The 23,752-nt window shown below is 48.0% G+C and overlaps 2 protein-coding genes and 1 pseudogene across 2 annotated transcripts; 1 reads left to right on the top strand and 2 right to left on the bottom strand.

Annotated features, from left to right (window-relative positions):
• Positions 1-217: 217 nt before the first annotated feature.
• LOC123054240 (acyl-acyl carrier protein thioesterase TE3, chloroplastic) lies at positions 218-2,340 on the bottom strand. Its single transcript, XM_044477962.1, has 5 exons — positions 1,931-2,340; positions 1,429-1,529; positions 1,084-1,193; positions 829-924; positions 218-554 (listed from the first exon to the last, which is right to left on the bottom strand). The coding sequence occupies exons 1-5, from the start codon at positions 2,338-2,340 to the stop codon at positions 435-437; spliced, it is 837 nt and encodes a 278-aa protein (XP_044333897.1). The 3' UTR covers positions 218-434.
• LOC123054236 (uncharacterized) lies at positions 2,321-8,607 on the top strand (annotated as a pseudogene).
• LOC123054238 (probable pectinesterase 68) lies at positions 8,446-10,708 on the bottom strand. The gene is made up of 5 exons (XM_044477960.1): positions 10,243-10,708; positions 9,958-10,147; positions 9,303-9,509; positions 8,952-9,190; positions 8,446-8,846 (listed from the first exon to the last, which is right to left on the bottom strand). The coding sequence occupies exons 1-5, from the start codon at positions 10,497-10,499 to the stop codon at positions 8,693-8,695; spliced, it is 1,047 nt and encodes a 348-aa protein (XP_044333895.1). The 5' UTR covers positions 10,500-10,708; the 3' UTR covers positions 8,446-8,692.
• Positions 10,709-23,752: the final 13,044 nt, after the last annotated feature.

Raw genomic sequence — 23,752 nt, 5'->3', positions numbered from 1 at the left:
ATTTTGGTACGGAGGGAGTATTTCACAATAAGTATTTATTCAATTGTAAATCACATTTATAATAAACTGATTGATAGACCATGGTGATTGCGTACAAAATACAGACTCTGAAGAACCTGGCGTGTGCCAACTACCTAGAGATGAATCCATGCTGAAGCACTAGCTAGAACTAGGAGTAGCTCATGCCCCCGAGTCCAGTCAGACGAGCTTCTTTCGCTTGTGGGTTATAGAGTGTTTATACATTTCAAAACAATATAGAGGTTGTATACATTTACTTCAGTACCACTCGACAAATTTTGGGTTACAAATGTCTACAAGTTCAACACTATTCCAAATAGCAGTTACATGGATACAGCAGGAAACTGAACGTAGCTCTTCATCACATGGCTGCTATCAGAATCATCCGAGAAGATTGTTGCTGAGATCACCGTCACTTAACCACTGTTGTCCACGGATGAAAAGAGCTGTAGCCTGGACAGAAACTCTGGAGACACACGGGTAGGGCGGTAGTCCTTGTTGAGACAAACAGCCGTTGCCTTTGCTTCCACAATCAACTGACATGAGAAAATAAGATATGCAAAGTCAACATATATAAATCTCAAAAAAACTTTTTATCATGATATATGAATATTTGGCTGTATAGAATGGGTGGCACAGAAATGCGTAGGAATAATTTATACGTGAAACAGAATACAAATTGTACAAGTTGTACATATTTGACACAATGCACTCCAGAATGCTACTGAATGTCGTTGCTGCCTTGTTTGAACTGCAAACATGCTTGAAACATACGTTGCATCTTATTACTCTGTTCTGAATTTATAATACCTCATGGTTAGGCAGCTTCTCAATGCAGTGCTCGAATATCATCCTTATACCTTTGATGCTTGCAAGCCTCACCTTGACGACGAATTTATCACCACTCTGACAGCGCAAGAAAATACAAAAATGGAACTCAGGTCTGAAGATAACCTATGGCAGTATGTTGAAGTGTGAACTTGTAATGTTACTGGTTTCACAGTACTGCAACAAGTATCTTAACTTCTTTTATTTTTTGCTCAACATAGGAAAGGAGGGCATTACTCTCAAAGGCGCGAAGTACTTGAGGTGCAGCTCAGAGAGGGCCAGCGACTCACCGCTGCGAGCTACTGCATCTGCGCTTATTCCTACGCTCTCAAGTAGCTCATGACGGCCTACTCAACTTGAAGGCATAGAATCCAATGAGAGATATCAATATAAACTACAATCATGCTTACGATATAAGTAGAATGTCATCGAATGAGATATGAATTTATATAAATTTCATTTTTGAATGAAGTACGAGTTCTTAAGATGGCATCTGAATCATGTTCACTGACCAAGTGTACAACAATGAGAGATTCGCTAGCGAGAGATTCAGCTGGAATTTGGTCTGAAGTCTGAACTCACCATGTTGGCAGTAGCTAGCATAGATAGCATTATTGACAACTCCATACTGGTCGAGTTCATAGTCGCGCACCTTGATCTCAACTTCGAAAAACTTATCCACTCTGAAAAACCAGAATTACCAGAGACAGTGTGAGCCACTCACATCCATGTGCATTCCAAACTTAACTGAATGAACAGAGCATAGTTTTCACTTTCCAGTATATCATCCAAAGATACTAGTACCAAACTGTGTAGTTCATTAGTAAAATCACTGACACCTCTTTCCTGCTTTCAACAAACCACTGATGTCTGAAGCTACTACTGTACTTGACAGACATAGTTTGTACTCCACACATGGAAGCACCGTGCACACATCAATTAGATAGACAAGAATACGCAGGCGCATGTACCACATGCTCAGCAAAAATGGGTTAAATCCCCCTTCCAGTTTGCACCCGATTCGCCACGGAGCACGGGCGATAACTTCGATGCTCTCTTATACGAAATTCAGCAAAGAACGAACCTCAAACCGGCGTCGAGGCTGGCCGACTGGGCGGAGACGGCGAGGGGGCGGCATAGGCCTCGGGTGGCCGCGGAGGCGAGCGCCGGCCTGCGGAGTGGCGCGGGGCGACCGGCCGGCCAGCCGCCCCTTCCCGCCCCGGCGCGGATCGGCGGCAGCGGCGAGCAGGCGTTGGGGACGAGGCGCCAAATCTGGCCGTACATCGTGGCGGAGTCCGTCTGGCGAGTGGGCCGGTGCGGCGCGGACGGGGACGGGTACTTGGCCTGGCCTGGCCACCCGACCCGTATTAATTTCGCCAGACGTCTCAATTCTGCCCCCCTCGGTCTCGTCCCCGCCGCGAAAACCGAACGCGCCATTCCAAATCCCCAAACCCCCCAACCGCCCCGCCCCCCTCGACCCATCGCCGCCCCCATGGCCTCGACCGCCCCCTCCGCCGACGCCGGCGACGACAAGCCCCCGGAGATCGCCCCGCGCAGCCCCGCCGGCCCCGATCCCCACAGGTCGGCCCCTACCCACCCGCATTCCCCCCAACCCCAAGCGTCTCGGGTTCCGGTACGAATCTGCGTAGCCCTAACGCCGGGTTCCTCCGCAGGAATATCGGGCCCCCGGCGCCGCCGCCCTCTGCGCCGGTGACGTCGTCGGGCGATGGTGGTGCGTCGGTGACGGGGACGATGGAGGATTTCTACCCGCTGCCGCTGTGGGCCTTGGAGGAGCGGGCGTGCAGCTCGTGCGCGCGCAAGAAGATGCTCCGCGAGAAGTGGGAGGCGGCGCGCGGCCTCGATCCCCTGGCATGTCCCCGAAGGTCAGAATCTGTCTAGCCTATCCACCTCTGAACCCTCGAGTTCCGCGGCGAATTCGTCGCGATCCTGACTCTAGCTAGTTCCCTCTGCAGTGACGACGGGGTGCCATCGTCGTCGCCGTCGGCGCCGGTGCAGGGCCCGGGGACGGAGCTTCAGGACCCGCTGGCGCCCCCGGCAACATGGTGGTGCGACCCGTGCGAGCAGCACAAGAAGTCGTTGCGCGACTGGCGTCTCCGAAGGTCGGAATCTATCTAGCCACGTCCAGATCCCTCGATTCCGCCACGAATTCCCGTAGGCCTCACGCTAGCTCTCTCTGCAGGGAGGGCAAGCTCCCCCCGTCGCCGCCGCCGCCGCCCCCGTCATTGGGGATGCCGTTCTACTTTGGGATACCAGTGCTTGGTAGCACTAAGTCGATACTGAAGCTGGGGCGGAGGCTGCAGGAGGAGGCGCGGCGCTGGAAGAAGCGGCCTCTCTCGGTGGCGGAGGAGAGGGGGTATCGCGAGTGCGACGTGGGCAAGAGGGTGATGCGCCATAAGCGGGACGGGCCGCCCCTGGACACGGCCGGCATTGGCGCCGCGGCTAGAGTACGCGATGCGCTCACGAAGATGATGCCTGAGCCTGATAAGCGGAGGGGCGCGCGCTGCGTGGACTACTCGAAGCTGACGCCGCTCGTGGGGTCGCGGGAGCCCAGCTCCAGCGCTGCGGCTGGAGAAGACGTTTTGCACGACGAGGCGCTTCAAACCATCGAAGGACAGCCAGAGGGGCTCCATGGGGTCAGCTCCGCCCAGTGGTTTGCCCTACACGTCTCAACGGAGTTCATGCGGCTGCTGGACCCACAGGTGAGTTCTAGCGCCGCAGCTGGGGGCGATCTGGATGGGAGGCTGGATGAGGAGGCGATAGACAGTTTGCTGAATGGGGAGGGCATGGAGGTATGTTGTTTTCTTGCGTGTGTTTCATGGCGATGTGAAATGTGTGTGCTCGGAAAGAGTTTTGATGATATGCAGCTTTGTCCCGCCGACGAGCTCTTTATTGGTAGTCAGATATATATTGTAGTATATAATGCACTGTGGTGAAATTCAACTTCTGAACTCGACTCGACCTTTTTCAGGGAAATCAGAAATGTCTTTGTGATATATGGAGAAGCAGTTCCTTGCCATGTTCTTGCATATGACGAATTCATGATGTCCTTGTTAGATTCTAGATCACTTTGCTAACGACGGCCATAAGAATAGTTCTCCGTACTGTATTTTAGGGGAAATTCTCCACTGTTTTAAGAAGGAATATTTCTCTAAATTTACATTGGCAGGATGTTGTTCTGTATAGAGGGACTGCTACTTATCTGGCAGCACCATACTTTACTTGGCATCTCAACCAGATAGTTCCCTTCTTTTGGCATTTCATTTGCTGAAATGAGTTTTTCTATCTCTAAACTGATGAAATGTAAACCCACTTTTGCAACATAATGTATACCATGGCCTTTGTTTCTAGAATGAACAAAGTTTCCCCGAACTGAGATCTATGTAATACATGCTTAATGCTCCCCCTCCCTCAATAATTACTTTTGCTTATCTATCCATTGGTATGTTTCTTTTTCTACAATAACTGTGGATCAAAACACACTTGTGAGTAAAGAAAAACTTTCTTTACCCCACCCCCCATGTAAGTAGTATTTCTGTGCTTAGTTTTTTCTTTGCCTCATGTTGTGGATTTCTGTCGTCATTTTATTTATTTTCTTTATCAAGTCCTATTTTTTCTGAACTATCTGAGTAAATAAACACTCCAGACGGGGCAATGACATATCCTGCAAACTTTGCAGGACATTGTCAAAACATCGATACCAAAAGCTTATTCCAGGGAGATTCTTTATGACTTAATAATGGAGTGTGTTGCACAATACCGAAAGTGGCTGTTAGATAACAGAGACAAGTTAGAGAAGGGAAAATACAAGAAGTGCCTGAAGCAGCTTGTACCCATGGTGAAACTTACTTCGGTTTATGATAAGGAGCCTGAGAATTTGTCCAAGATAATGAAACTCATGTACAAGGTCGGAAAATATGGTCCACCTCCCAGTGGTGTCATTCATGCTATATCTCCTCGTCTTTATCAGAGTACCATGGAGCAACTGTAAGTCCTTAAACTATGGCTTAATGCTAGGAATGATATCCTCTGTTTAATTTAGGTTTTGTTTTTGTAATTCTTAACTTGAATTTAGTTGAATAATTATGTTCTGTGGGAAAAAATGGATGTTCCCATCAAATAGGAATGCCTTTCTTCGGTAGTACTGGATCTATAAATAAGGCCTTGTAGATAAAAAGCCCAAGTACAGTCTTACTTGCAAGCATTTTTTTCATATTTTTCTATACAACTAGGATGCTTGCTAGTTTAAGTTTTCAACTGTATTTATTGCATGTGCATTTATGTGGAATTCTAAAACTCAACATTTGATTTTATTAAGTGTTGATCTGTCGTTAGCATTATCTGTTCTTTTGAATTTATTGGTGTATATAATTCTGGTCAGCGCCGCTGCTGGAGCAGTAGACGTTTTGCACAATAAGGTGCCGCAAGTCATCAAAGCACAGGCAGAGGGACTCCATGAGGGCTGCTCTACCCAGAGGTTGGCCGGACAAGTCTCAACGAAGTTCATGCGGCTGCTGGACCCAGAGGCAGGTTCTGGTGCCACAGCTGGAGGCAATCTGGACCGGAGGCTTGATGAGGACGCGATAGACAATTTGCTGAATGTGGAGGGCATGCAGGTATGTTGTTTTCTTCTGCATTTTTCATGGCGATATGAAATACACCGGGAGAGAGTTTTGATTATGTACAGCTTTGTCTCGCTGATCAGCTCTTTCTTTGGAGTTTATATTGTATATAAGTCACTGTGGTGAAATCCAACTTCTGAAGTCGACTCGATCTTCTTCGGGGAAATGTCTTTGTGATATATTGAGAAGCACTTCCTTGCCATGTTCTTTCATATGACGAATTCATGATGTCTTGTTAGATTCTAGAACAGTTTGTTAACTGTCCGCTACACAAATAATTCTCCACTGTTTTAAGGAAAAGACGTCTTGTGATTCTGTACAGTGGGACTGCTACTTATCTGGGAGCAGCATAATTGACTTGGCATCTCAACTAGATAGGTCCCTTCTTTTGGCAGTTCATATGCTAAAACGTCACGAGTTTTTTTTACCAAACTGAAACGTAAACCCACTTTTGCAAGATAATGCACCCCCTCCCTCAATAATTACTCTTTCCTATCTATCCATTGGTATGCTTCCTTTGTGCAATAACTGTGGATCAAAACACACTTATGAGCACAGGAAAAACTTTATTTACCCCACCCCTCATGTAAGTAATATTTCTGTGTTTAGTTCTTACTCTGCCTCATGTTTTGGATTTTTATCATCATTTTATTTTTCTTCTGTATCAAGTACTTCCTCTGTTCCTAAATATAAGTCTTTGTAGAGATTCCACTATGAACCACATACGGATGTATATAGATGTATTTTAAGTATAGATTCATTCATTTTGCTCCGTATGTAGTCCATCTAGTGGAATCTCTACAAAGACTTATATTTAGGAACAGAGGGAGTACTATTTTTTCGGAACTAGCCTCTGAGTAAATAAAACACCCCAGACAGGGCAATAACATATCCTGCAAAATTTTTAGGACATTGTCGAGACATCGATACCGAAAGTTTATTCCAAGGAGATTCTTTATGAGCTCTTTAAGGAGTATGTTGGACAATACCCAAAGTGGCTGGAAGATAACAAGGAAAAGTTAGATAAGGAAAACTATGAACAGTATGTGAAGCAGTTTGAGTCCATGGTGAACCTTAACTGTTTATGATGACGAGCCTGAGAATTTCTCCATGATAATGAAACTCATGTACAAGATCGGAGAATATGGTCCACCTCCCAGTGGTGTCATTCATGCTGCATCTCCTCGTGTTTATGAGAGTACCATGCAGTAAGTGTAAGTCCTTAGCTATTTACTCTCATTGTCATTATATGTGGCTCTGTCCATTGCTTCTAAGTTTCTAACTATGACTTAATGCGAGGAGGGATATCCTATATATTTAATTTAGATTTTATTTTTGTAATTGTTAACTTGAATTTAGTTGAGCAATTGTGTTTCTGTACGGAAAAAAAGGATGTTCCCATCGAATATCAATGTCTTTCAGGGTAGTATTGGAAATAATATTTTCTGGAACTCGTATGATCCACACCAAACTTAGCCTCTTGGTAGTAATAACTATATAATTTTGGTCAGCAGCCTCCAATCTTACTATTTGGAATGAAGGCTTTTTACCTGAATCTATAAATAAAGCCCTTGTATGTAAATAAAAAGCCCAACTACAAACAATCTTACTTGCAATACTGCATTTAACTGATGTGGCTTGGCTATAGTCAGGCTCTACCAAACTGAGTCTGGTTTTTTTTTCTGGAAATATTTGGCTGTACCAGCTTTATTCTGTGACCTAAAAACCGCACACTATCTGTTTTTATCGCATTATAGAGATACTTCATACTTGACATCGATTGCCCACTTATGTCAATTTATGATTAGTTTCCATCATATTGAGGGTGTAATGCACTTGTATCAAATTTGAGATATTAGGGTCCACTGATTTGAGTGTATATGTACTCCCTCCGTCCCATAATGTAAGACATTTTTTAACACTAGTGTAGTGTCAAAAAACGTGTTACATTATGGGACGGAGGGAGTATTTTATAAGAATTTCTACCATATTTCTCTTCTGACATCCCGTTTGGTATTACAACTTCTTTTGGAAACCACATATTTATTTCTAATTCAGGATGTAATAATAACTTGAGAGCATCTTTTGGATGTGATTTGGAAAAGAAGAGGAATGACAGACTACATGGCGGAGCAATCCTGTGTATCCTCCCTAGTGGAATTAGTAAACAAGTAACTAACTAACTAGATTCCACAGCACAACAACGTCAAACTAACATTAACATCTGTAGAATATTTATCATAATGCTTCTAATGTCCTGCTGGGACTTTGGTGGGGAGCCTAACACAGCTCATAGGTCCATCAGAATCCACTTGAACAAATCTGTAATGCGAGAGATAGATCTTAACAGTGATGGTTCATGTCATGCATGGTGTTGAAGGCTGTCTGTAGGTAAATCATTGCCCTGTTAAATGGTTAGAAAAACGGACATATAGCCTTCTATTGAAATCTTCAAGATATGTACAGTGGGAATCAGGCAACTGTGTTAACAAAAGAGAAAATTCATTGGCTGTCGTTAGTAAGTCAACGGCCGGTGCCTGCTATATAACTTGACATAATGAAATACACCGACATGCATGCTTACCAAGAATAGATGTAAGATTTTAATTCCAAGGTTAAGTGTTATGTAACTGGATGAAGCATCAATGCTCTATTTGCTCGGTTGAGATGTAGTGCTTTACATCTTGGTACCTTATTAACCACATATTTTTTACAAACTACTCCTTATAATAGTTGTATGTTGTTTGCAAGTTGAGTGCACCTTTTGCAGTAGATTTGACTTTATAGGATCTCCTCTACCTTTGCAGGTCTACTGGGATGGCCGAGCTGCTGCAGAAATATGACAAATTGTTCTCTGTTGATACCAGTCCTTGTACCACATGAAGCAGCGTTGAGCTATATACATGTACCCTCGAAAGAGTTACTGTCCCCTGCAAAGCATCATATATGGGCAGGCGTATAACCAATTCATCTGTGCTGTTTAGTTTTTGAAGATTACATGAACAATTTGGTCTGGTACACGGCCAGCTGTGCCTGTGCTTTCGAATAACTACGTAGTAACTACACTGGGAAGTTTAAATCGATGAAAAACGAGTAACTATACTGTACTAGTTCCTTTATATCTGTGCTACCCTTGTATGCTTGTGATGTATAGTATGAATGTATCTTGTCTGCTGAATCTGTGGTGCTGGAAACTGTCTGTGAGTTCAGACATCTGGTGTGAGCCAGTGGAACCCGTTGACGAAGCTCTTGCCGAGGAACGGGCGGGCGGTGAAGTAGTCGAGCTCCCGCGCCCATGGCACGCCGTGCACGGCGTCGGCACCGGGCCCCCAGTTCCTGTACATCCCGAAGAACGCCGTCCTGTATTATGGTAACAAGTGCAGGTTAGTTTTGCTCAATTTATTTTATTCATGCTGTGTGTGTTTGAATATGTATGCAGTAGAGTAGTGGTGTAGTAGTAGTTACATGCTCTTGTTGCTGTTGTGGTCCCAGTCGTCCCATCCGCCGGGCGCGATGACGTTGTCGAAGTAGGTGTAGGCGTAGACGATGCGCGAGTACTGCCCCATGGCTCGCCCCGCGTAGAGCATCCCCGTGCCGGTCACCCGGCAGTTGACGAACGCGAAGCCGGTGCGTTCGCAGGGCCCCTGCCGCCCGTGCGCCGCCACCGATCCGAACCGCCGCGCCGTCGAGTGCAGCTCGCAGTCCTGCTCGTACGTGTTTTCAGCATGAGCTACCACGTATGCACATGTAATGTACTCTATGTGTGTGCCATAGTGCGCTGCATATATATGTGCACGCAGCAGTACCAGTACGCACCTTGTAGAGGGAGCGGCCGTTGCCGAAGATGAAGTCGATGGAGCCCTCGATGTAGCAGTCGCGGAAGTAGTGCCGGCCGGCGTCGTCGCACAGCGTGTCCTGCGCGCCGTAGAACCCGCACCCGAAGAAGAAGGCCTTGTCGCCGGATATGCGGAACGCCACCGCCTGGCCCCCTTGCATGCCGGGCATTGGTGCTGGAGCCGTGTTCTGTGAAGCCATTAGATAGATAGGAACACAACGTCAGTCAAGTCGCACATCATGCCAACCTCACGAGTCACGAGCAGAGTGGCCTCGTATTTGCTCGGCCCAGGCTCCAGCCAGCTACCGTCCATCTCGCCGGCCGTAGCCAGACGAACCCGGGTGATTTGCCTGCTCCAAGCAAAACTCAAAACACATCATGCATGTACTACGAGTTTCAAAATCTCAAAACGAACAGGAACAGGGATGCACAGAGACAGCAGCGCGCGTTCGCGAGATGTGTGGCTTGTGACCCTGAAGCTTTTGTCACTTTGTCTGCACCCCCTGCTGCACAGTGCGCTGCCGAGACGGTACGCATTGATGCATGCAGCACGGGGACGGGGGCGCGTAACCGCATCTGCTTGTGCCTTGTGACCCGTGTCACGTCTCGTACGTCCATGGACCACTGGCGACTCACCTTGAAGCTGATGTTTTTGGCGGTGAAATAGTTAGAGAGAACGGTTACGGAGGCGGTGTTGTAGGTGCGGAGCTGCTGCCCGTCGGGGCCGCGGTCGCTCGCCTTGTCGTGCCACTCCACCACCGTCACGTCGCGCCCGGCGCCCTCCAGCGTGATGTACGGCTTCGACGCCGGCACCACCACCTTCTCTCTGCGCATGCATGCATAAATAAACCAGTCTAGTCAGGAAAGAAAGCTCGGCACTGCACACACGAAGAATGGTGAGAAGCTAGAGCTAGAGCTTACATGTAGGTGCCGGCGTTGATCTGCATGATGACGCGCACGCTGTTGTTGACCGGCACGGAGTCCACGGCCTGCTGGATGGACAGGAAGTCGCCGGCGCCGCTCGCGTCCACCACCATCCTCCGCACGCCCACCGGCTGCCTGTACTGGTGGTGCCCGCGCCTCGCGCTCTCGCACGTCGTCGCCTCGCTCGCCAGCGGCGGCACGAGGCTCGCCAGCGTCGCCGCCAGCACCAGCGCCGCCAAGAGCGGGCGAGCCATCTGATTCAGCGTCGAGCTCCTGCGTGTGCGTGCTTGTGTGACAATGTTCTTGAGTACTCTATATCTGTGTGCTCGTGTGTGCCTAGCTTGCTAGCTTGCCGCTCTAGCTTTCACTCGCAGTGCTCTCTATCTCTCACCTTCTTCACATGCATATATGCAGTGTGTATGGTGAGACCCTGAGAGCAACGCTAGCTAGGTAGGCTCTTTCCCACGGCAGAGAGGCTTGAAATATATAGAGGTGGGAGGGGGGCTGGGCACGATGCGAGGAGCGAATAATGGAGGAGAGAGTCTCGAGTCTGGAGTGCACCAAAGTCCAAATGCTATAGCTTCCATGGAGCGGCCAGTTTTGGAAGTTGTGCTTTGGTCGGACGCCAACGGTCATGCTTCCGCCTAAGGTCTCGCCTGCTTAATTTGCATGCTAGCTCAGCTATGAGCAACGCGTATTAGTACGTAGTACCACTAATATTTAAGCTCAAGAGGAGGGAGGTTTTTGCAGACCTGATGAGTGAGCGGCCGGCAATCTAACAGAGTTGGACCATATCCCACTGCCCATAAGTTCACTTCACAGCTATAAGTAATAAGATCAGACTCACTAGTGAACCCTATAATGTCTCTTTCTGTTTGCAACACATATTTTGCACTGAACAATTGATCCAACATCAGCCCGTTGACCTCTTTACACACACATCAGTACGTCTCACTGAACTGTTCAGCAGCTGTGGTTTTCACATCGATGGAGCAGTGTATGCTCGATCAGTGTATAGTACCAAACAGAAAACGCATGTATGTTTACGACGTGCGTGGCACATCAGCTTTTCTGGATCCCTAAGACGGGAGGGAGGGAAGGGATGGTCCTGAACCCAGATGTGCCGTGGGCCTCCCTGAAACGGTAGATTGGATGTAGACAAGAGCGTGCATTGATAGGAGCACCAACAGCAACATGCATGCACCGATTACTGCCCATTTTCTCGCTGTAGAGGCTCAGGAAATGCCACCGCAAACTCACGGGATAGAACAGTGCACACAAACATCTTCTTCCTTCCTTCCTAGTATCCGTTACAGGCTTACAGCCAAGGCAACCTTAAATTAAGGGACTGGCTAGAAACCAGTAATAATTTCCAGCCGTTGGATGAAGAACAGACGGCCAGATGTGTGTCTTCAACATCCGGCCATCTTCTTCCTTCGAACCACCCAGCCACCGCCGGCCTAACCGCCTGTTGCCGTCGCCCACGGGCGGCGGCGCTCCAGCGCCAGCCTCGCCGCCCCACCCTTGCCCCAACCGTTGTGCTGCCGCCCCCGGCCATCCCTTCTAACCCTGATCATTCGCCGTTTTTTCCAGCGAACATGCGCGGTTGCACCCTCCCCCATAATACCCCTAAGATAGATAATGGGGAAGCCTGCACCCTAAGATAGATAATGAGGTCTCTGCCATCATAAGATAAATGATGAGATTTCTTCTCCGGTGAGCCGGTGAGCTTCTTCCTCACCTCCGGTGCTTCCTTCCTTCACTAGAAAATCGACCGACCCAAATTTTAAATTCAGGCGACTTACATATAGCTATTGTGTTAAATTAATGCAAAAATCCTTGAAGGGCGCTAAACTAAGGGGACGACTATTTGCCAGTCTATTGATTTTTTTATTCTAGCCATTTTTTCCGCGCCATCCGATTGAAATCCGACGACCAAGAGTCCATGTTCCACCTGCAGTCGCCTTCCTCCCCACCCCTGCCGGTCCACCGTCGCTCCAGTCATCCCTTTAAATCCGACCCTTTCTCCGGCGACGGAGAACTCCTCCTCCCGGCGCCCCCATCGGTCCACCATTTCCTCTAAACCCGACCCTTATCTGGCGTCGGCAACCCGCGCCGGAAAGAAAATAGCTGAGCTTACGACAACTGCATGTACGATTTTGATACGATGCTATTATTAACATCGTGGATTAGAAAACTGATTTGATCCAATGATTCGTTTGATGCGTCCTACTACAAAATTCGGACGTGAGGTGTCGTACGGGCAGCATGGCTCAACGGGAAAACTGCAGGAACGATCGGAGGACGAACGAGCGTACGACGCGCATGCATGCCGCCGGCGCGCCCATGCCGCCATGCACGCACACGCCGAGCTAAAGGAAGCCTCGCTTTGGGAAGCGCGCGCGCGCGGCAGGGCAGGCCGAGCGTGCCCCGCCGCGAGCCGCAAAGCTGAGGCCCTTTTGCACGATCCGTCCATCCTCTTTGTCCCTTGATGCTCGAGTCGAGTGATTAGCAGCTGATGAGAGATCGTGGACTGAAACCTTTTCATCGTTGGCATTTGTTCTCTTCTGGGCTATGAGAACCTCCTTGGTCATTACAATACTGCTAGTACTATAGGAGTACGACGGGAGGACTGCCTATGCCTGCTGAGTACCGAGGCCCACATGGCATGGTGCTGTCAAAAAGCAGGACCGCGCCTTGCTATTGAGAATAAACTTTTTTGGGTTGGGATCCATGCCTCTCGATCGATCACTTTTACCTTTGCACAGTGCAGTTCAGAGACGTGACTGAAAGCTGTAGCCTTGGATCGGCACACCCATATCGATCCATGCACGCTCATGCATTCATCCTCCGGTTCGAATCAGAGAATGAGAGACGCGAGTAACTATTTCCTCAGAAACGAATGCTACGCAGCGGACAGACTGACAGCGCAATGCCAAGTAGGTCCTCCCTTCATAAACTAATATAAAAGTGTTTAGATTACTATTTTAGTGATCTAAATGCTTTTATATTAGTTTACCGAGAGAGTAGAAACCATTGCAAGACAGTGGGAACGCACCATCCAGACCTCTCCATTTCTCCGCGCCGTACTTACTGGGCGCGGCGCGCGCGGTGACCACGCACTCGCCGTGCACCACCATGCCAGCGCAATGCAGTCGGAGGCGGCGGGCCAGGCGCAACGGTCACTTTTGCGCGCGCTGGAGGCGGCACGGCGGTGACGCGACGTGCGATGTCGCCGCGCGCATGCATGCGGTCGAGGCGCGAGAGGGATGGAGCGGGCATGTGTGTGGCCTACCGCCGCGAGTCACACGCGGCCTGAGACGCGCGCGCTTGCCCGTGGTTTTGTTTGTACAGTAGTGGAGCGTCCACTTGTGTAGCGTAGCACCGGAAGGAAAGGCGACGGTTTTGAAACGTTTGAAGGTGTCGGGCGGCATGGATGGATGCAGGCTGCTAGCTCGGCGAGAATGACAGGTCACGGGGAGCACATCGGAGCTTGATCTCTCTCTCTCTGAAACAGACAAATTCGTAGGGAGGGCGGGGCACGGCGTCCGGTTCCACTTTTCCGTTGAGCCCACCACCGTAGAAAAGCATATTTAGCTTTAATCGCCCCTGGCGCAGGCGAATTGAGTGCACATACGTACGCGTGGTCGATGTCTCGAGTGACTCCGTGACCGCGCGGGTATGTAATAGGCGTCGCACTCGCACGCTTTAGGTCCATTGCCATATTTCAACTTACTTTGGATGAACCGTTGACGCTCAAAAGTGGCACCATCGTAAAGATGGGTTTGAGCTCAAGATGATGTCGATTTGAAAATTGATGTTTGCCACTTGATAACCCGTTCCAAGACGGTCAAAATAGATTTAAATATGGTTCAAAACGATGCCTGGACGCGAAACTTACGACAAATTGCTTAGAATCGTCCTCAAAGATGGCTTCAAATGAAAAAGTGCTCAACATGAAACTTCTCGAGATGGCGAAAATTCGTAGGGGCACCAAGGTGTGGGGCACGCACCTGCCTACTCCTTTCCGAGCGTTCGACTACTTTAATATTCATAAATTTGTCTAGCACTAGCCCTTTAATTAGTGTACACTCGGGTCCACCACGCATGCTTTTGGCAGCTTTTGCCAGAGTTTCATGTGCCATCCATCCCGCCTCCCATGTCTTTTCTATTTCATATTCTAATTTCAACCTACAATATCGTTTGAACCGAAAGTCAGAATTAACTTTTGTTTGCATATTTGTGTTCATCGCGACGATAACTTTTGAAGAAGACTAATCTTGAATACATTTTGACAACTTTCTTTAGAAAAGAAACCTAAGTTGCAAGTATTAAAACTTGATACTCGTAAAGTTCATATGTTTTTAGGGTTTAGTGTTTAGCTTTTTAGTTTTAGTTTTTGAAACTTGCTAAATTTATAAGTTTTAGTAGTTGAAGCTTACTAGACCGCCCGATTTTGCTTGCAATCAGCAAAGTCGTTAGATTCCTCGTGAGAGTACAATAAGTTTTATGTTAATCACTGAAACTTACGATTTTGCATCTGAAAGTTGCAATTTTCTTGGTCACTTGAATCAAGTTTCAGAGTTAAAACTTTAAGCAATTTTTTGTCGGCCGTAGGTACTAAAGTTGTGATTTGTTAGCCTCTTGTACTAAGTTTCAGAAGTTAAAACTTAACATTTTCTTAAAAGTCATCAATTATTCAAAATGAATCTTATTTGAAAGCGCTCGTCGCAAGAAACATGAATAGGCAAATGGAATATAAATTGGACTTTTGATTTAAAGGATACAATTGTTGGAAATATGCCCTAGAGGCAATAATAAATGGTTATTATTATATTTCTTTGTTCATGATAATTGTCTATTGTTCATGCTATAATTGTGTTATCCGGAAATCGTAATACATGTGTGAATACATAGACCACAACGTGTCCCTAGTAAGCCTCTAGTTGACTAGCTCGTTGATCAACAGATAGTCATGGTTTCCTGACTATGGACATTGGATGTCGTTGATAACGAGATCACATCATTAGGAGAATGATGCGATGGACAAGACCCAATCCTAAGCATAGCATAAAAGATCGTGTAGTTTCGTTTGCTAGAGCTTTTCAATGTCAAGTATCTTTTCCTTAGACCATGAGATCGTGCAACTCCCGGATACCGTAGGAGTGCTTTGGGTGTGCCAAACGTCACAACGTAACTGGGTGACTATAAAGGTGCACTACGGGTATCTCCGAAAGTGTCTGTTGGGTTGGCACGGATCGAGACTGGGATTTGTCACTCCGTGTGACGGAGAGGTATCTCTGGGCCCACTCGGTAATGCATCATCATAATGAGCTCAATGTGACTAAGGCGTTAGTCACGGGATCATGCATTGCGGTACGAGTAAAGAGACTTGCCGGTAACGAGATTGAACAAGGTATTGGGATACCGACGATCGAATCTCGGGCAAGTAACATACCGATTGACAAAGGGAATTGTATACGGGATTGATTGAATCCTCGACATCGTGGTTCATCCGATGAGATCATCGTGGAACATGTGGGAGCCAACATGGGTATCCAGATCCCGCTGTTGGTTATTGACCGGAGAGGCGTCTCGGTCATGTCTGCATGTCTCCCGAACCCGTAGGGTCTACACACTTAAGGTTCGGTGACGCTAGGGTTATAGAGATATGAGTATGCGGAAACCCGAAAGTTGTTCGGAGTCCCGGATGAGATCCCGGACGTCACGAGGAGTTCCGGAATGGTCCGGAGGTGAAGAATTATATATAGGAAGTCAAGTTTCGGTCACCGGGAAAGTTTCGGGGGTTATCGGTATTGTACCGGGACCACCGGAAGGGTCCCGGGGGTCCACCGGGTGGGGCCACCTATCCCGGAGGGCCCCATGGGCTGAAGTGGGAGGGCAACCAGCCCTTAGTGGGCTGGGGCGCCCCCCATGGGCCTCCCCCCTGCGCCTAGGGTTGGAAACCCTAGGGTGGGGGGGGGGCACCCCACTTGCCTTGGGGGGCAAGTATCCCCCTGGCCGCCGCCCCCCATCCAGATGGGCTCCTGGCCGGCGCCCCCCCTCCCAGGGGGCCTATATAAAGGGGGGGGGAGGGAGGGCAGCAGAATTACAGCCTTGGGCGCCTCCCTCCTCCCCTGCTACACCTCTCCCTCTCGCAGAAGCTCGGCGAAGCCCTGCCGAGACCCGCTACATCCACCACCACGCCGTCGTGCTGCTGGATCTCCATCAACCTCTCCTTCCCCTTGCTGGATCAAGAAGGAGGAGACGTCGCTGCACCGTACATGTGTTGAACGCGGAGGTGCCGTCCGTTCGGCACTCGGTCATCGGTGATTTGAATCACGGCGAGTACGACTCCGTCATCCACGTTCATTGGAACGCTTCCGCTCGCGATCTACAAGGGTATGTAGATGCACTCCTTTCCCCTCGTTGCTAGTATACTCCATAGATGGATCTTGGTGAGCGTAGGAAAATTTTAAAATTATGCTACGATTCCCAACAGTGGCATCATGAGCCAGGCCTATGCGTAGTTACTATGCACGAGTAGAACACAAAGCAGTTGTGGGCGTTGATGTTGCCAATTCTTCTTGCCGCTACTAGTCGTATCTTGTTTCGGCGGTATTGTAGGATGAAGCGGCCCAGACCGACCTTACACGTACGCTTACGTGAGACAGGTTCCACCGACTGACATGCACTAGTTGCATAAGGTGGCTAGCGGGTGTCTGTCTCTCCTACTTTAGTCGGAACGGATTCGATGAAAAGGGTCCTTATGAAGGGTAAATAGAAATTGGCAAATCACGTTGTGGTTTTACGTAGGTAAGAAACGTTCTTGCTAGAAACCTATACAAGCCATTGCAACAACAATTAGAGGACGTCTAACTTGTTTTTGCAGCAAGTGCTATGTGATGTGATATGGCTAGAAGATGTGATGAATGATATATTCGATGTATGAGATTGATCATATTCTTGTAATAGGAATCACGACTTGCATGTCGATGAGTATGACAACCGGCAGGAGCCATAGGAGTTGTCTTTATTATTTTGTATGACCTGCGTGTCATTGAATAACGCCATGTAAATTACTTTACTTTGTTGCTAAACGCGTTAGCCATAGAAGTAGAAGTAATCGTTGGCGTGACGACTTCATGAAGACACAATGATGGAGATCATGGTGTCATGCCGGTGACGAAGATGATCATGGTGCCCCGAAGATGGAGATCAAAGGAGCATAATGATATTGGCCATATCATGTCACTATTTGATTGCATGTGATGTTTATCATGTTTTGCATCTTATTTGCTTAGAACGACGGTAGTAAGTAAGATGATCCCTTATGATAATTTCAAGAAAAGTGTTCCCCCTAACTGTGCACCGTTGCGAAGGTTCGTTGTTTCGAAGCACCACGTGATGATCGGGTGTGATAGATTCTAACGTTCGAATACAACGGGTGTTGACGAGCCTAGCATGTACAGACATGGCCTCGGAACACACGCAATACACTTAGGTTGACTTGACGAGCCTAGCATGTACAGACATGGCCTCGGAACACGGAGGACCGAAAGGTCGAGCATGAGTCGTATAGAAGATACGATCAACATGGAGATGTTCACCGATCTTGACTAGTCCGTCTCACGTGATGATCGGACACGGCCTAGTTAACTCGGATCATGTTTCACTTAGATGACTAGAGGGATGTCTATCTGAGTGGGAGTTCATTGAGTAATTTGATTAGATGAACTTAATTATCATGAACTTAGTCTAAAATCTTTACACTATGTCTTGTAGATCAAATGGCCCACGTTGTCCTCAATTTCAACGCGTTCCTAGAGAAAACCAAGCTGAAAGATGATGGCAGCAACTATACGGACTGGGTCCGGAACCTGAGGATCATCCTCATAGCAGCCAAGAAAGATTATGTCTTAGAAGCACCGCTAGGTGAAGCACCAATCCCAGAGAACCAAGACGTTATGAACGCTTGGCAGCAGCGTGCTGATGATTACTCCCTCGTTCAGTGCGGCATGCTTTACAGCTTAGAACCGGGTCTCCAAAAGCGTTTTGAGAAACATGGAGCATATGAGATGTTCGAGGAGCTGAAAATGGTTTTCCAAGCTCATGCCCGGGTCGAGAGATATGAAGTCTCCGACAAGTTCTTCAGCTGTAAAATGGAGGAGAATAGTTCTGTTAGTGAGCACATACTCAGAATGTCTGGGTTGCACAACCGCTTGTCTCAGCTGGGAGTTAATCTCCCGGATGACGCGGTCATTGACAGAATCCTCCAGTCGCTTCCACCAAGCTACAAGAGCTTTGTGATGAACTTCAATATGCAGGGGATGGAAAAGACCATTCCTGAGGTATATTCAATGCTGAAATCAGCGGAGGTGGAGATCAGAAAAGAACATCAAGTGTTGATGGTGAATAAAACCACTAAGTTCAAGAAGGGCAAGGGTAAGAAGAACTTCAAGAAGGACGGCAAGGGAGTTGCCGCGCCCGGTAAGCCAGTTACTGGGAAGAAGTCGAAGAATGGACCCAAGCCTGAGACTGAGTGCTTTTATTGCAAGGGAAGTGGTCACTGGAAGCGGAACTGCCCCAAATACTTAGCGGACAAGAAGGCCGGCAACACCAAAGGTATATGTGATATACATGTAATTGATGTGTACCTTACCAGTACTCGTAGTAGCTCCTGGGTATTTGATACCGGTGCGGTTGCTCATATTTGTAACTCAAAACAGGAACTACGGAATAAACGGAGACTGGCGAAGGACGAGGTGACGATGCGCGTCGGGAATGGTTCCAAGGTCGATGTGATCGCCGTCGGCACGCTACCTCTGCATCTACCTACGGGATTAGTTTTAAACCTCAATAATTGTTATTTAGTGCCAGCTTTGAGCATGAACATTGTATCTGGATCTCGTTTAATTCGAGATGGCTACTCATTTAAATCCGAGAATAATGGTTGTTCTATTTATATGAGAGATATGTTTTATGGTCATGCCCCGCTGGTTAATGGTTTATTCTTGATGAATCTCGAACGTGATGTTACACATATTCATAGTGTGAATACCAAAAGATGTAAAGTTGATAACGATAGTCCCACATACTTGTGGCACTGCCGCCTTGGTCACATTGGTGTCAAGCGCATGAAGAAGCTCCATGCAGATGGACTTTTGGAGTCTCTTGATTACGAATCATTTGACACGTGCGAACCATGCCTCATGGGTAAGATGACCAAGACTCCGTTCTCCGGAACAATGGAGCGAGCAACCAACTTATTGGAAATCATACATACCGATGTGTGCGGTCCAATGAGTGTTGAGGCTCGCGGAGGATATCGTTATGTTCTCACTCTCACTGATGACTTAAGTAGATATGGGTATGTCTACCTAATGAAACACAAGTCTGAAACCTTTGAAAAGTTCAAGGAATTTCAGAGTGAGGTTGAGAATCAACGTGACAGGAAAATAAAATTCTTACGATCAGATCGTGGTGGAGAATATTTAAGTCACGAGTTTGGTACACACTTAAGGAAATGTGGAATCGTTTCACAACTCACGCCGCCTGGAACACCTCAGCGAAACGGTGTGTCCGAACGTCGTAATCGCACTCTATTGGATATGGTGCGATCTATGATGTCTCTTACCGATTTACCGCTCTCATTTTGGGGCTATGCTTTAGAGACTGCCGCATTCACTTTAAATAGGGCTCCGTCGAAATCCGTTGAGACGACACCGTATGAATTATGGTTTGGGAAGAAACCTAAGCTGTCGTTTCTAAAAGTTTGGGGATGCGATGCTTATGTCAAGAAACTTCAACCTGAAAAGCTCGAACCCAAGTCGGAGAAATGCGTCTTCATAGGATACCCTAAGGAAACTATTGGGTATACCTTCTACCTCAGATCCGAAGGCAAGATCTTCGTTGCCAAGAACGGGTCCTTTCTGGAGAAGGAGTTTCTCTCGAAAGAATTGAGTGGGAGGAAAGTGGAACTTGATGAGGTGATAGTCACCCCTTCCGAACCGGAAAGTAGCGCAGCGCGGGAAAATGTTCCTGTGGTGCCTACACCGACTGGGGAGGAAGTTAATGATGATGATCATGAAGCTTCGGATCAAGTTACTACTGAACTTCGTAGGTCCACAAGGACACGTTCCGCACCAGAGTGGTACGGCAACCCTGTCCTGGAAATCATGTTGTTAGACAACGGTGAACCTTCGAACTATGAAGAAGCGATGGCGGGCCCGGATTCCGACAAATGGCTAGAAGCCATGAAATCCGAGATAGGATCCATGTATGAAAACGAAGTATGGACTTTGACTGACTTGCCCGATGATCGGCGAGCCATAGAAAACAAATGGATCTTTAAGAAGAAGACAGACGCGGATGGTAATGTGACCATCTATAAGGCTCGACTTGTCGCTAAGGGTTATCGACAAGTTCAAGGGGTTGACTACGATGAGACTTTCTCACCCGTAGCGAAGCTGAAGTCCGTCCGAATCATGTTAGCAATTGCCGCATACTATGATTATGAGATATGGCAGATGGACGTCAAAACGGCATTCCTTAACGGCTTCCTTAAGGAAGAGTTGTATATGATGCAGCCGGAAGGTTTTGTCGATCCTAAGAATGCTAACAAAGTATGCAAGCTCCAGCGCTCAATCTATGGGCTGGTGCAAGCATCTCGGAGTTGGAACATTCGCTTTGATGAGATGATCAAAGCGTTTGGGTTTACACAGACTTATGGAGAAGCCTGTGTTTACAAGAAAGTGAGTGGGAGCTCTGTAGCATTTCTCATATTATATGTGGATGACATACTATTGATGGGAAATGATATAGAATTCTTGGAAAGTATAAAGGCCTATTTGAATAAGTGTTTTTCAATGAAGGACCTTGGAGAAGCTGCTTATATATTAGGCATCAAGATCTATAGAGATAGATCAAGACGCCTCATTGGTCTTTCACAGAGTACATACCTTGACAAGATATTGAAGAAGTTCAATATGGATCAGTCCAAGAAGGGGTTCTTGCCTGTATTGCAAGGTGTGCAATTGAGCACGGCTCAATGCCCGACCACGGCAGAAGATAGAGAAAAGATGAGTGTCATCCCCTATGCCTCGGCCATAGGGTCTATTATGTATGCCATGCTGTGTACCAGACCTGATGTAAACCTTGCCGTAAGTTTGGTAGGAAGGTACCAAAGTAATCCCGGCATGGAACACTGGACAGCGGTCAAGAATATCCTGAAGTACCTGAAGAGGACTAAGGATATGTTTCTCGTTTATGGAGGTGACGAAGAGCTCGTCGTAAAGGGTTACGTCGACGCTAGCTTCGACACAGATCTGGATGACTCGAAGTCACAAACCGGATACGTGTATATTTTGAATGGAGGAGCAGTAAGCTGGTGCAGTTGCAAGCAAAGCGTCGTGGCGGGATCTACATGTGAAGCGGAGTACATGGCAGCCTCGGAGGCAGCACAGGAAGCAGTCTGGATGAAGGAGTTCATTACCGACCTAGGGGTGATTCCCAATGCGTCGGGCCCGATGACTCTCTTCTGTGACAACACTGGAGCTATTGCCCTTGCGAAGGAGCCCAGGTTTCACAGGAAGACCAGGCATATCAAGCGTCGCTTCAACTCCATTCGTGAAAGTGTTCAAAATGGAGACATAGATATTTGTAAAGTACATACGGACCTGAATGTAGCAGATCCGTTGACTAAACCTCTCCCTAGAGCAAAACATGATCAACACCAGGACGCAATGGGTGTTCGATTCATCACAATGTAACTAGATTATTGACTCTAGTGCAAGTGGGAGACTGTTGGAAATATGCCCTAGAGGCAATAATAAATGGTTATTATTATATTTCTTTGTTCATGATAATTGTCTATTGTTCATGCTATAATTGTGTTATCCGGAAATCGTAATACATGTGTGAATACATAGACCACAACGTGTCCCTAGTAAGCCTCTAGTTGACTAGCTCGTTGATCAACAGATAGTCATGGTTTCCTGACTATGGACATTGGATGTCATTGATAACGGGATCACATCATTAGGAGAATGATGTGATGGACAAGACCCAATCCTAAGCATAGCATAAAAGATCGTGTAGTTTCGTTTGCTAGAGCTTTTCCAATGTCAAGTATCTTTTCCTTAGACCATGAGATCGTGCAACTCCCGGATACCGTAGGAGTGCTTTGGGTGTGCCAAACGTCACAACGTAACTGGGTGACTATAAAGGTGCACTACGGGTATCTCCGAAAGTGTCTGTTGGGTTGGCACGGATCGAGACTGGGATTTGTCACTCCGTGTGACGGAGAGGTATCTCTGGGCCCACTCGGTAATGCATCATCATAATGAGCTCAATGTGACTAAGGCGTTAGTCACGGGATCATGCATTGCGGTACGAGTAAAGAGACTTGCCGGTAACGAGATTGAACAAGGTATTGGGATACCGACGATCGAATCTCGGGCAAGTAACATACCGATTGACAAAGGGAATTGTATACGGGATTGATTGAATCCTCGACATCGTGGTTCATCCGATGAGATCATCGTGGAACATGTGGGAGCCAACATGGGTATCCAGATCCCGCTGTTGGTTATTGACCGGAGAGGCGTCTCGGTCATGTCTGCATGTCTCCCGAACCCGTAGGGTCTACACACTTAAGGTTCGGTGACGCTAGGGTTGTAGAGATATGAGTATGCGGAAACCCGAAAGTTGTTCGGAGTCCCGGATGAGATCCCGGACGTCACGAGGAGTTCCGGAATGGTCCGGAGGTGAAGAATTATATATAGGAAGTCAAGTTTCGGCCACCGGGAAAATTTCGGGGGTTATCGGTATTGTACCGGGACCACCGGAAGGGTCCCGGGGGTCCACCGGGTGGGGCCACCTATCCCGGAGGGCCCCATGGGCTGAAGTGGGAGGGCAACCATCCCTTAGTGGGCTGGGGCGCCCCCCATGGGCCCCCCCTGCGCCTAGGGTTGGAAACCCTAGGGTGGGGGGCACCCCACTTGCCTTGGGGGGCAAGTATCCCCCCTGGCCGCCGCCCCCCATCCAGATGGGCTCCTGGCCGGCGCCCCCCCTCCCAGGGGGCCTATATAAAGGGGGAGGGGAAGGGAGGGCAGCAGAATTACAGCCTTGGGCGCCTCCCTCCTCCCCTGATACACCTCTCCCTCTCGCAGAAGCTCGGCGAAGCCCTGCCGAGACCCGCTACATCCACCACCACGCCGTCGTGCTGCTGGATCTCCATCAACCTCTCCTTCCCCTTGCTGGATCAAGAAGGAGGAGACGTCGCTGCACCGTACGTGTGTTGAACGCGGAGGTGCCGTCCGTTCGGCACTCGGTCATCGGTGATTTGAATCACGGCGAGTACGACTCTGTCATCCACGTTCATTGGAACGCTTCCGCTCGCGATCTACAAGGGTATGTAGATGCACTCCCTTCCCCTCGTTGCTAGTATACTCCATAGATGGATCTTGGTGAGCGTAGGAAAATTTTAAAATTATGCTACGATTCC

This window comes from Triticum aestivum, chromosome 2D (genome assembly GCF_018294505.1).
Source record: "Triticum aestivum cultivar Chinese Spring chromosome 2D, IWGSC CS RefSeq v2.1, whole genome shotgun sequence".
Classification (NCBI taxonomy): Eukaryota; Viridiplantae; Streptophyta; class Magnoliopsida; order Poales; family Poaceae; genus Triticum; species Triticum aestivum.
The sequence above is the reverse complement of the archived record's forward strand: the minus strand, read 5'-3'. Positions and strand labels throughout refer to the sequence as shown.